General features: G+C 31.7%; 1 protein-coding gene across 30 annotated transcripts in view; it reads right to left on the bottom strand.

Moving 5' to 3' along the window:
• FNBP1L (formin binding protein 1 like) overlaps positions 1-14,031 on the bottom strand; it is a 101,502-nt gene that overhangs the window by 14,227 nt on the left and 73,244 nt on the right. For 13 of the 30 annotated variants that reach the window (XM_078332498.1, XM_009001730.5, XM_078332501.1 and 10 more), the window contains 6 exons: positions 11,926-12,030; positions 10,856-10,984; positions 8,956-9,102; positions 7,092-7,295; positions 5,529-5,687; positions 915-929 (listed from right to left, as the gene is read on the bottom strand). In XM_078332498.1, the coding sequence (XP_078188624.1) occupies positions 915-929; positions 5,529-5,687; positions 7,092-7,295; positions 8,956-9,102; positions 10,856-10,984; positions 11,926-12,030 (759 nt within the window). The remainder of the gene's footprint in view (positions 1-914; positions 930-5,528; positions 5,688-7,091; positions 7,296-8,955; positions 9,103-10,855; positions 10,985-11,925; positions 12,031-14,031) is intronic. The other 17 variants (XM_078332509.1, XM_078332520.1, XM_078332500.1 and 14 more) reach the window with 3 other exon arrangements.

Here is a 14,031-nt window from a genome sequence, read left to right as displayed (position 1 = left end):
CAATAACCTAGAAGTAAATCCACCAAAATTCCACTTAGCCCTTATCAAACCTTCTTCTCAAATTTATGAACAGTAAATACTGAGGTACTTACATTTCTAATATCCCTTTTGCCATTAGAACCCTATTCTTATATGGAATACAAGAATTAAACTCGGCTCTATTTCCTATGATGTTCAGAAGACCTCTGAGGCATTTAACAACCTCTCTTCCTACAAAGGAAATTCATAAAAGGCTGATTCCAACAGGGTAAAAAAGAGTAGTCTATTTTCCAATATCTTTCTATACAATAATTTTGGAGTTAGTTCCTAATGTAGCTCCATTAATTTGTTTGAAAAAAATAAACATACATCTGAAACACACACACCATGCCCCCACAACACACACTCACGATATTTAGATCATCCGTGCTTCTGTTCTCCTTAAACAGTACAGAAGAACCAAGCACTAACTCCATAATGATACTAGAAGGAAATTTTTCTTTCTTTTTTGAAAAATCGAATGATTCTGGTGACAAAACTACAAATCAAATGTATATGATTTTTAAAGGATATAAGTAAAATAATATTTGCTAAATTTTCCTTCTGCATAACAAACTGTGGCTCCACCATGTAATATTTTAAAATGTTTAACCATTTAAAAATGTTTAATTTTATACTCCTATGTAACATGACAAGGACTCCATTCAATGACATTTAAGAACTTAATGGGTTGATGACAATTAACCACACTATTTTCTAATCTTATGACATCAAGAGTACTGGCATATGCTGGACTATGAATTAAACTATAAAAAGAAAAAACACACAAGGTGAAAACGTGGGATGTAATTTACCACTTGTTTTGAATTAAACAAAACAATGTTTTGAGATTACTTAATGTTGGCACAGTATATAGATCAGCACATAAGGCTTACCATCTTCACCGACCACTGAATAGTTCAATGGAAAACAGAAAGAAATGGTAAATTATTCACAGGAAACCATAATACAGAAGATGCAATAGCCTATTCTTTTTTTTTTTTTACAATACTAAAATAAATCATGTACATTTTACAATCCAAACAGATATGCCAGAAAACCCATTTTAAGCACATTTTGGGAAAGTAAATTACTTGCAAAAAAAGAAAAAAAAAAAGCATACACTGATGATAATGGGCAGATATTTTCTATGTTTAACTAAAACTTAAAAGTAATCATTCTATCTGTAATCATGCATTTTCTTTTAAAGTGAATTTTATGTAAGTGAATTTAACTTCTATAGCTCTTTATTCTCAAATTACTAACATTTGAAAAGTTGAATATGAGCTCCAAGATTAGACATTTAAAAAGAAATCTTACATGAAATATTAAAAAATAGAATGTTCATCCCAGTGCATTAAAGAAAATACTATTATCTGCATTTTGATGCTTCAAAGTACTGCTTGAATTTAAATATACCATGGTTAGGTGAGGGGAACATTTTTACTTTCATCTTAAGATCTTTTTAAACATACAGATACATTAAAAACATTATTATCAAAATAATGAGTTATCTAGATTCAAGTTTCCCATACACATTTCCAAATACATACAAATATATAGGTTGAATTTTGCTTTAAAAATATAGCTTCTATTTTTCAGGTTTTATTTTAAAATCCATATGCTTGAAGAACACTTAAAACTTAACTTCAATTTTTAGAAAATTGATTAGAATATATTCTTTCTGAAAATACACAATGACAGAGATTCTGGAGAGACCAACTGTAGTGTTCTTATACTTTATATATATGTATATACGTGTGTGTGTGTGTGTGTGTATATATATAGACACAGATACGAATATGGATATGGATATATTTCCCACATTCTCTGCAACTGGCATGGAATCTATCTAGCATCCCAACTACACACATACATACACACACACACACACACACACACACACACACACACACACACGGTGACCCAGAATATGCAACAGAGCTTTATAAAGTTAATCTTCACATTCATCTCAATTGGTTAGCAGCTTCTAAAATTTTTACTTTTCCCTGTTTTCTAAATCATGATATTTTAAGAGAAGGTGTTAGGGAGAGGTCAGGTAAAAATTCACATTAAAAATATGAATGAATTTTAATAAATAATCTGATAAAAATATCTACCCCTTATCTCTGATGAGTTGGTCACCACTATGCATTATCTTTTCAAATTAAGCTTAACATTCTTTAGACTGTCAGTATTTTTTGAGAAATAAAAAACACAATTTATTTGGCTATGAAAAAACTCCTGGCAAGGAAATAAAAAGGTTTAAAGAAAGATGTTCACAGTCTTTAAAAAATGTTATTAAATGAAATTATATATAGGACAAGCAACAAAATAAAGAATTTGAATCTGACTTATCTTTTATAATTTTCACCAGCAAAATTTCTAAGTGATGCAAATTATCTTAATTTCTATGTTAATCTTTGAGAGAAAACATTAAGATAATTATAGCTGAAATATCAAATGTTTCGGTTTTTTGTTAATCTAGTCTTACTAAATTATCACTTGGAAATTTCATCATTAGATTTGGGGATACACAAAACTCAAGTTCTTTGTAAAATTATTAGACATATACTCTTTGTAAGGTTTTAAAGTAATACATGTTCCATACAAAAATACCTTATTCTCATATACAATTATCATATACTTATATACTAGAAAATTTCATATACTCAACTATATTTAATAAATATAAGAGAGCTAAACAGGATACCATTTAGGCAACTAAAATTATTAGGTGTATTTCATTTTAAATAGGACAAAATCTCATGAGAACTACTCTGGAAAGATAAAAGCTTAGAAAAATGTCTCTGAAAGTCTATAAAGTCATAAATAATTTAGACAAAAAACCTGAACTCATTGCTAAATAACTTAAAAAACGGTATCCAATAAAGCTCAAATAAAATAGCAACAGAGTAAAAATTATTAGTTTATATTTTAAGTAGTTAAAGTTTGGGTATATCCTCAAATATCCATTAACAGTTAAAACTTAATGTCACAGAAGGAAATTTTAGACCTTTCTCCCTCAGAAAAAAATCCACTGATACCACTGTCAAACTAAAAAACACTGTTGTAATACAACATTTTTCATATCCTTAATTTACACTGGGATCTGTACACAGCAGTTTTTCTTTAAAAAAGGAAAAGAAAAATATTTTTTTTAATTATAATTTTTTTAAAGTTACTTAGGAAAAGCAATGTGCAGCAAATATTGCACAAAACAAGTTTCTGAATTGAATGGTACAACTCGTCAGTTTTAAGAAACCTTTAGACTTATTTTGTAATCTTAGTAAGACTGAAAACTCCATAGCAGGTTTACTAAAGCTTACCTTCTTTTAGAATTTTTCTATATTGAGAAAATTCTTAAGTGGAAAAAAAATCTCTATAGGTTAGTTTTTGAGATAATATCTAGTAAATAACAAATGCTCATCAAAAGAAAGAAATTTGTCAACCTCAAAGTTGTAATCCACTTTCCTCCCTGCTCTGTCCTCTCAACCCCAGTTGTTTTGTCATATTTTCTACCTTGCACAGTTTTCTTCTTTGGAGTGGCAGCTAGTAATAAATCTGGGAGGGAATTTCAGCCTTCTAAAACTAGGCCCCATAAAAATAATTTATAATTTGTGAGAAACAAATAACAAGCAAATAGTTTTAAGTTTTACAGTTGTAAAATTCTACTTACAAACTTATTCAATAAAAATAAGATGACACAAATTTATGCTTCTCTCTCCAGGGCTCATAGCTCTCATTGCCTGAGCTTTTTTTTTTTTTTTTTTTTTTAATAATTACACTCACCTCATACCTCTATATGTATAAAATATGACTATGACTATATTGTATAAAATATGACTATTTTAACTGGGCCTGGCAGGCTCATCATGTAGGATACACAAACGATTACAAAAACATGACTACAACATAGTTATTTCTCATGATTTATATAACAACATAATATTTAGTGTAGTCTAAATTGCCAGTGATGGTTCATGTCTATAATCCCACAACTTTGGAAGGCTGAAGTGGGAGGATTGCTTGAGCCCAGGAGTTTGAGACCAGTCTGGGCAACATAGCAAGATCAACATCTCCATAAGAAAAAATTAAAAATAAAAATAAGTAAATAAATAAACTGCCATAGGGAAGCAACATAGGAATTAGTTCTAGCCTTGTAAATCAGGCAATAGAAATCCCAAATACGATTTTTCAAGTCTTTCAAACATGTGTTCAGAGCTTTTAGAAGTGATTATAGGCATCCTGTAGTTATAATACATGGGGCCTTTTCAAAATGTCATCAATTACCTACCATCCACATATAGAATTAGGTAAGATAGATGCAAAGAAGTTCATGTCATTGGAGGAAAAAACAAGTCCAAAAAAAAGAATCACAACACCCTGGAACATTTCTGCTGCATTAGTAATATCAGTTAAGTTTGTCATAATGTTTTAAGGCAACGTAGATGTAATCTTGTCCCTAAACTAATATATCTTCTACAGGAGGCCAAAATGTAATCTGAAGACAGAAAGGAAGACAAATAGAAAGGAACAAGGGAAAAAAAGAGAGGAGAGAGGAAGGGAGGGAAGGGAAGAAGGAAGAAGGAAGAATGAAATAACCTAACTTTAGATTATTATTGTTAGACTTCTTATGACACTGATAGACTGATTTCTCATCTATGGGTTAGCAAACCTATGGTTTTCAAATGTCCAATCAAATGCTCAAACAAATCTTATAAATGAATCTAAATGACAGGCTATTAATATTAAAAGCACACCCTTTAAAATCAAACAAAAACAAGAAAAATTAGCCTCACTAACATAATACAGTAACACTAATGTGCACACCCTTAACATCAAACATGAGAAAAATTAGCCTCCCTAACATAATAAACATTAATGTATTTATTAGTACTTTAACAGTTGTTGCTAAGCAACGGTTTAGTAAACATTACTCAGTGATACCTAGTATTTTTCTAGGCTTTACAATTTACAATATCCTTCTAATATATTATCTCAATTTGATCTGCAACAATGTTGATATTTAAAATACCTATCTTTAATATTTTTTAATTATTGATACTGTGTTTCATACATCTCAAAGTAAGCAGGGCAATTATTGACATTTTATTGTCAACAAAATAATACTTTATAAAATTGGCAGGTAAAGTCAGCATTGGTGACAAATTATTTCAAGAGTAACTCCAGTGACAAATTACTGAAAGTCTTAAAAATGTAAATACATTACAAGACAATGGTGAACATATGATTTCACATAAACAAAAAAATAGCTCAAATATGATTGTACCCAGCACCCTCTTTATAATACCATTCTTTTATGGTTGAGCATTTCAAATGTTATAAAGAGGAGTTGTTTTTAACTTGAGGGCAGCTATTCTTAATTCTGTGGTGTTTTTAAACTATGTATTTATAGGAGAGAGCCTTATAATGAGGGTGGAGAGTATTAAAAGCCACACTACACACACAATAGGCCATCATGCATTTTAACCCATTATTAAACTTACCCCTCTTTTGAGGCTTCTGAAAGAAGGAATTCTGGGCTTCCCTGTTTTTATTTCATTCATACAATAATGCACGGGCTCAATGGAGAATGTGAGAAACTGGGACCCATTAGGAGTACTGGATGTGAATAAACTAGTAGGGGTTAAGGGTGGGGACTGTGGCTAATATGGAAATAAAGAAAGGAATCAATAAGCCAAATGTGCATAGTTTTTTCCTAAATGAAAATTCTATTTTTGGCAACATACTTTTCACAAAATATACCTCAAATAAAGTTTACTATAAATATACTATGAGAAAGTAAACATAGTTTTGCCCAAAGCTATCATTTTAAAAAATCAAATTTACTTTTTAAAATGTACCATTTCACTTGATTACTTTTTATAAGAGGACATTAAAAATATAGAGTACGTAAATTACACTGTCAAAGAAAGCAATATGACCTAGATTTTAAAATTCTCTTCTAATTTCTAGAATATTAGTACTACCATGGTACTTAAGAGATAAAGCTGGTAGCTACAGCTAGTTATCTAAATAGGTAATGTGACACATAAAATATTAAAACTATAACTGATTATTATCAAAAATAGGCAAAAAAAACTTCCATTACATTCATGGCTTTCCTCTGACTCTTTCAATTTCATCCTTATTTCATCTTTTCCTTTTCATTACAGTATTCCTTGTATGTCTAAGTTCTTCTAGCTACCTCGATGTGACTAAAACAGGTCTCACTTCCCAACTTCTTGACTGAACAATATTATTAAAAGCATAAATAAAGCATGAGTTAGTTATAATTGTGCTTTTAAAGATGTAAGTATGAGTTAAATTTTATCTACACTCATATGCCATGATCAAAAAAATGAATAGAAATAATCAAATATAAACATAGCACATCAGATTAAAAGTATTTCTCTATTCTCCTTGCTAATAAGACACTATTGCAACCACTTAATTGATAAGAAAGACACAGCACCCATCTATTTCATTTGCTCACATGCTGATCTAGATCTATCTAAAATGAACAGTAGTACATCAGAAGGTAGGTTCTAACAAGAAGTTAAGAGATTCTCTCAGCAAACTCGAAATTGTTTTAAACTTCAATTAACCAAGACTGAACCCTTCCCATTAAAAACATATATGGATGATAAAAATAATTTTAGTAGTGTATGATCTATAAAACCTAATCTGACATTTACTATGGCTGTGGTTAGTCATTCATTCCATTGAGAATTGCAATTTTAGTAGTATTTTAGTTAGATCATGTTTCCTTAGAAATTCTGGTGGGAAATACATACAAATGAAACTTCAAAAGCATAAAATTTAACTAGATATTAACAACTTTGTTAATACTCTTACCCATTATGCAGTAGTCAAATGTTAAATCCATAAATGACTTTTATATTAAGGTCTAAAACTATGTTTCCTAATATAATAGAAAGGTTAACTGAATCATTCAAATTGAAAACATTTATTCTCCATTAATGGTAAACCATTTTCCATTCAATACCCATATTCTTTTAATTGGTACACTTAAATTGATTAGCATATAGGAATTTTATGAGTTTTACCTTTGGCTTCTTTCCAAAGAGCCACAATTTGCCCTTGGCCTTTCCTACTGTGGTTTTGGCATCCATCTTCCCACTCTCCTGTTTGGATGCACTGATAGTCCCATCAGAAATGGTTCTATATATATGTTGACTGTAATCTTCAAACGGAAAGTCTCCTGGAGGTTCAAAACCAGATTTGAAGGAGTCTACCACCATTTGAGAGTCCTATACAAAAGAAACATAAGTTTTAGAACTATTTTACTGGCTCATAATTCTACATTAGCTTTCAAAACTTTATTCAGTACAAGAAAACAACAAATATCTGTTTAAATAAATAATTCCACAGTAATCATTAAAGTAAATAATTTATTCCTATGAATGTTTAACAAACTCAAAATATTTTAATCCCAAAAGAAAAATATACTTGCAAATTACCACTTAATTTATAATATTCATAAAATATTTTTACACCTGAAATTTATCTGAAGACTAGTTAGCTGATAAGAAAGACCTAATTGACAAAAAGAATACAGAAAGAGGTAATTATCAAGTAGAAATTTTGAGAAGTTTCAAAGGAAAAAGGCTTTTTTGCTTTAAAAGATAGATGTCTACAAAGAAGCTAATCTTTGGAGTGAGGAAAGAACATCTAATTGTAAAAGATGAGTAGGAAAGGCTTTCTAACTCATCCAACATGGGAAAAGATAAATTAAATATATACTGTGGGATGTTAACAGAGTAACAGGGAAAGATCTCATAAACACTACTGAGGGCAAAAAATGTTTGAAAATACAAAGTTTAATACCATGTTCTTAAAACTTTTAAACTCAAATATTGTTTTTAGATATCCATACCTCTATCTGAATGCTTTATTGACACCTTAAACTCATTATTTTCAAACAAAATATCTCTATAAACTCCTCCCCACCCCAACAACCTCTCCTCTTTTGTTGCCTATTTCTTTTAAGAGTACATTTTGCCCTTCATTTAGTCAAAAGTCATCCTTAAGTCATAGCTTACTTTTGTCGGTAATGCTACCCTCAGCAATCCTTTGCTAAAGCATAAGAAGAGAGAAGATGGCTCTAATGATATTGTATAACGTTGCATCCAGCCATGCTGAAATATATATGCACTTTGGAATTCCCAATCAAAGAAGCCAAGAATCCTCTTTTCTAAATTTAAGAACAATTCTATTAGTTGTTACAGAAAGGATCCTCACTAATGTAATATCTACTTGATAGGTTCATGAAGACTAAAATACGTGGCACACATGTGATACCCTCCAAACACCAGTTCTCCTCTTGCTACGTACGGCCTTTTCCTCAGTTTCTGCCAACCATGCTTTTTGATCACTCAATCAACATTTACTGAGATAAAAGACCACTAGTCCTTAATCAAGATACAATGTGATTACCTATATTTCCCCAAGGGGAGGAAGGCTATGCTGTTTCATCTGCACAAAATGTCCTCCTTCCTCCTCCTCATGGGTCAGGGTCATCACTACATATGCTACCCACATTTCTTGATATAGCTCAAGTGCCAAACGCAACTCTGATCATGTCCTTCTCTAAATTTTCTCTAAACTAATAGTATAACACAATTTGTAACACATAGTTCTTAGGTTAGACTCTTTGTTAAGAACTGAAAACCTAGTGAAAGAAGAACAGAGTTAAGAAATCTTTTTTTTTTTAAAGAAAGAATTAGAAATTTTTCATTTAGAATGAACCTTAGAACCCAAAGAAATCTATTACAATACATTCTTCTACAGAATATAATTTAGAACCACCTATACATCAGATACTTTATCCCTTTCCCAACTCATTTCACTAACTTAAACTGCACACCTAAACCAAACAGACGTATTCAAAGACAATTATGAGGCACTTACTCTTCTTTCATCAACTGATTTTGCTGCAAGAATCATTCCTTCCAAACATTTTGAAATGATAGGAATAACTTTGCGTTCTGAATCGGCAAATCCTCTGTAACACTCACTGAGTTTAACAGTCCTTCGTTCGTCCATTTCTTGTAGTTGCTAATAATCAAGAATTAAAAAAAAAGAAAACAGTTTTGCAATCATTCTAAAGGAGATCAATTAGTGACTCTCCACCAAAAAAATAAAGATTTCTGCCCTCATAGTTATACGGTTGTTGTCGATACCTTTTAACAAATGCTATTGACTTATAATATATAAAACCTGAGGCATGCTAAACAGCAAAAGAAAGAAAAAAAGTTAGTAAGGCTCTTAGTATTGTTTTCCTAAAACCAGATGGCACTGGTATTCTAGTCTTCTAAAAGGATCCCTTACTGGCTATCAGCTCCCTGCCCCATACCATTCCCGCCTTTTACTCTTCAATCAGAGTAGTTCTTGTTTATGCTTCTAGGAAACATTTCATTTGAAGAAAAAATTCTAGTTTTTTTGTTTGTTTTTTTTTTTTTTTTTTTTTTTTTTAAAGTAATTGGCCCATAACATATACAAGTCTAAGACTTCTAACCTCAAGTTAATTCAGGGTACTTTGGTAAGACCTGGCTGGACCAAGAGTCTACACTCATTGTTTCTCAACAGATAACCAGACCCACCACAGTGTACAGCTCAGAGCTGGGGACAATAAGGAAAAACAGGAAGTCACAAGCTCAAAGGGGCACATATAGAATCCTTACAATTCAAAATTCACTGGCACATGCCACTAGGAAATATGTTGGAACACATAAAGGCGAACAACTTAAAGGCATTTTTTTGACATATCCTATTTGCCAGCACTGACCTTTCTGTTTTGTAGAAGCAGTTACACTGCCTGTGTCCCCAAACTCCCATAGCCTGGGACTTTGAGACCTGCATTTTCACAAAAGAATTGCTCCCATAGAAAGGTCCAAATGCAAGGATCAGGCCCAAAACATAAAAGGTAGTTTATCTCCAAGTTATGGTCTCCCCAGAATATGAAGACTTAACTACTAAGCCTAGAAAAGTACCACAGTGAAGACTGGCAGGCTTGGTCCTCTGGATTCAATGACCAGAATTTGATGCCCACTCCAGTTCACCAACTCTCACTGTGCTTCCTTTGTATTTCCAAATTGCCTTATAAAGAAGAAAAAGTATACCCGAGCTGATACTCTTCCCACATAAGCTCTGCTCTTTGAGATACTACCTCATCAACACTGTTTTACTAAATTCCTTTTCTATAATTTCTCTTCTTCCTAGAAAAAGCAATAACATAATTTAACCCTCATGAAAATTCTGAGGTCTTTTTTACCTGAGGCTGTTTGGCATCTGTTATCATCAAGTGATGACAGAAAGGATTTATAAGCAAGCTCAACATGTGAATTACATTTATCATCTAACAGAGCCAACATGATAAGCAGGCAAAAATCACGCTAGCAAATACATTTTGTAAGATTTATTTCTGCCATATGGACTGATGCCAAGGACTCTGATTTAGTATAAAAAAGCTACATCTCAATTCTAAGTGAACAAATTACAAATTCAATTAATTCTCCTTTGTCATGTCAAAATACTTAATGATACAGTATTTAAATGTATCTTACTAATGTCATTGTTCTAGTAAACTGTTTATAACACTAATAGTAACTATGTAATAAAATGTGTGACTTAAAAGTTAGAAAAAACTTATTTTCAAATCTGTAATCATAAAGGAATCTCTCATCCCTCATCTTGATGAGTAGTGAATCTAGAAAGATTCTGATGTCTAAGATTTACAAGTTAAGTTTTTATATTTAAAGACCAGATCTTCCAACTCTGAAGCGAGATTAACTCCACATCTAAAACTTACCTTGTAAATCTGAGGAATCACTACATAAAAATGTTTGTGTTGTTCTCCATTAAAGTTTTGTAATTGTGCTGCATATTCATTTTTATTTTCATCAGCCATATGCGTACGTAGATTCAACTGCTGTTTGGCCTAGGGGCAAAATGGTTAAAATTATTACCAAGAATAACAACAAAATCACAGCAATTCACTTTTCTGAAAATTATCTTAAAACTAGGTTTTATCACTGGAGAAGCCAACACGTGACATCAAAAGAATAATGAAGTGGCATGACTTTCTCAAACTATTAATATCATTTAAAATGTAAGAAGATACTTGCAGATCTTATAGTCAGAGTGGTCTCCTTATTACAATATTCTTCCCTCCCTCATTACAGTTGTATCCTCTGATAGCAATAAGTCATTCTAATATAGTCTCTCCTTATCAAATCCAGATAAAAAAACCACATAAACAAATGAAAACATTATAGCTTGAAACAGTGTGCTTTTAATCAGAAGAGAAAAACAGGTAGCTTTAGGAATATTTCAGATTGTTAAAGAAGTTAACAGTAAAACATGTCTTTATGATCCACCTATATCTAACTAAAATATGAAAATAAAATCATAGGAAAACTAACGACTTTTTAATAATACAGCATTCAATAGTGTTTCCACCTCTGTGTAAAACCACAAATACTTTAAAGAATGCTTACTTAGAATATAGTTCTGTTCCTCTTGATCTCTTGTACAAAGTCAAATTTTAATAGTTATTTTCTAACTAACTAGTTACTACCTCATCAACACATCTTAGGCTTCCTAACCTATTTTGGAATAGGACAAAAACTCAATCCCAGTAGCAACTACATCTTTCCTCTAACTTTGAATGCAGCTAAGATACTGTAATAAATTAACACATATTACTTTCTCAGACCAATTGTACAATTTAAAGTAGGCAAATATTTGTATATTTTAGACTTAGATACACGGTATCTCTTGAATAAATTCTAATACTGTACTGATGCAAATGTTGTTAACTACCTTCCTTATGCAAGTAATAGCACTTTGACATCAAAGTTGGTTTGGAGTATTTCTTACCTTTTCAACATCTGCCTTGGTTGCGTTAGTATCATTATCCAATCTTTCATAACTCTGTTGTGCCTTTTCTGCCTCTCTACATTCTCTTTCAAACTTCTTTTTACTCTGTTAAAAAAAAAATTAAAATATCACACTAAGAAAATAAAATTAGGCTAACTTCATTTAAGAAATAACTTTAGATAGCATTAGAAGAAATACCTAACATAGATGGCAGGTTGATGGGTGCAGCAAACCACCATGGCACATGTATATCTATGTAACAAAGAACGTGTATATATGCACATTCTGCACATGTGTCCCAGAACGCAAAGTATAATAAAAAAAAGAAATAACTTTAAAATGTGCCATTGTGTATTATGTGGAAATGAACTGCACACTAAGTAAAATCTGTCCTTTCTAAATTAGAAAATAAATTTTACTATTACAACCAATCCACATTCCTTAAATATGAGACATTACAGACTATGAAGAAAAAAAGTTGGCATGACTGAGTTAGTTAATATTTACTATGTATCTCACTCAAAAAATGTGTTTTATAATTTTTATTATAAAACATATAACTCATCTTCAGGAGGACTTTTTTGGTTTGTTTGGTGTTTTTTGTTCTGGTGGTTTTGTTTTAGCGTTTGTTTCATTGTTTTTTTGGTTAGCCCAATGCAGCTTGGGATGTGGAATGTCCCTCCAAAGTAGTTTTATATTGTTTCTTCCAGGTGTCCCACAAAGACCATCAAACCAGGCCCCAGATCTTTTTAAATTTTATTTAATTCAAATTATTATGACTTTGTAAAAGCTATTCACAACTGAGCCATGTAAAATATATGTCATATTATATTTCCTTTCCTACATACTTTTTTTAAATCCTGGCATTAATGTCTTCATTTTTTCAATTTGCTTAGTTTCCAATGCACTCATCTCTAATTCAACCCCAGTTTTTCCCAGTTCTTTAAATCTCTCTGCAGTTACTTCTAACACACTAGAAATTTTCTAGTGATTTTCTTGTTAAATCTCTCCCAAAGGCTTCTAAACTCGCTGAAATTTGAACTCATTACCAACTAGGCCTAATGCATAGTTAAGTTAGGATTTCCCTCCCCCAGCAACCTGTGGATTCATTTCACCTCTATCTTTGTTTGAATCTCCTATTTCCTAGTTTTATGCTTTCTCCTTTTTGATTCACTTCCTCATTTTGCTAGGCACATTCAGCAGCAGCCTCCTAAAAGGTTTGCAGGAGATAACTGAATCTCCATGGCTAAAAAAGCCTTTACCATCATTTTTAATCAATAAATTTGGCTGGATATAGAACTCTAAGGTGGAAATCATTTTCCTTCAAAAGCATTGCTCTATTATTATTCTGGCTTCCTGTGTGACTATCCTGTCTAATTCCATTCTGATTCCTGAGACACGGTATAAAGCATGTTTGTTTGCTTGGGTTTTTTCCTCCATGGAGCCTGGTAGAATCTTCTCTCTTCAAAGTGTCCTGAAATTTCAAGAGATGTGGACCCACTGTGCTGAGTACCTGGGAAACCCTTTCCATCTGGAAATTTATATCTTTTGGTTATAGGAAAACTTTGGTTATTTTTGTCCTTTTCTATGTTTTCTCTTTTCTATTATGTTTATTATTTTGAAAATGAACCTACTGGATAAGTCGTCTAATTTTCTTCCATATTTTCAATGTCTGTCATTTTGCTCTACTGAGATATTTACTGAACTTTATCTTTCATTTTTTTCCTGCTATCATAAAGTTCTTTTTCGTTCTTTATATGTTTCTTTTCAAATAATACCTTATTCTTACTTCATGGATGTAAACTTTTCTCTATTCCCTAACTAATAGCTATTGGTATTTTCGTTGTTTTTGCATTTTAATTTTCATTTCCTTTCACAGTCACATTGCCTTCTTTCCTCCCTATTAGTTCTGGTCTCTGATGTGTACATTAGATGTCTTCTTTATCTGGGGATCCTTGGATATCTGCTCTTATTTAAAAAGCCGGTTAAAAGCTCCATAGAGAGGGCTTTACAGATTATGATATTCTCCTCTAGGGTGGCATGGCCAGGTAGTTTGTTTCCTTGGAAAAACCTGGCATCCATTTTTTAAAGCTTTTTCCTCCCTAA

This window comes from Callithrix jacchus, chromosome 7 (assembly GCF_049354715.1).
Source record: "Callithrix jacchus isolate 240 chromosome 7, calJac240_pri, whole genome shotgun sequence".
In the NCBI taxonomy this organism is placed as follows: Eukaryota; Metazoa; Chordata; class Mammalia; order Primates; family Cebidae; genus Callithrix; species Callithrix jacchus.
This window is presented reverse-complemented; position numbering and strand designations above follow the sequence as displayed.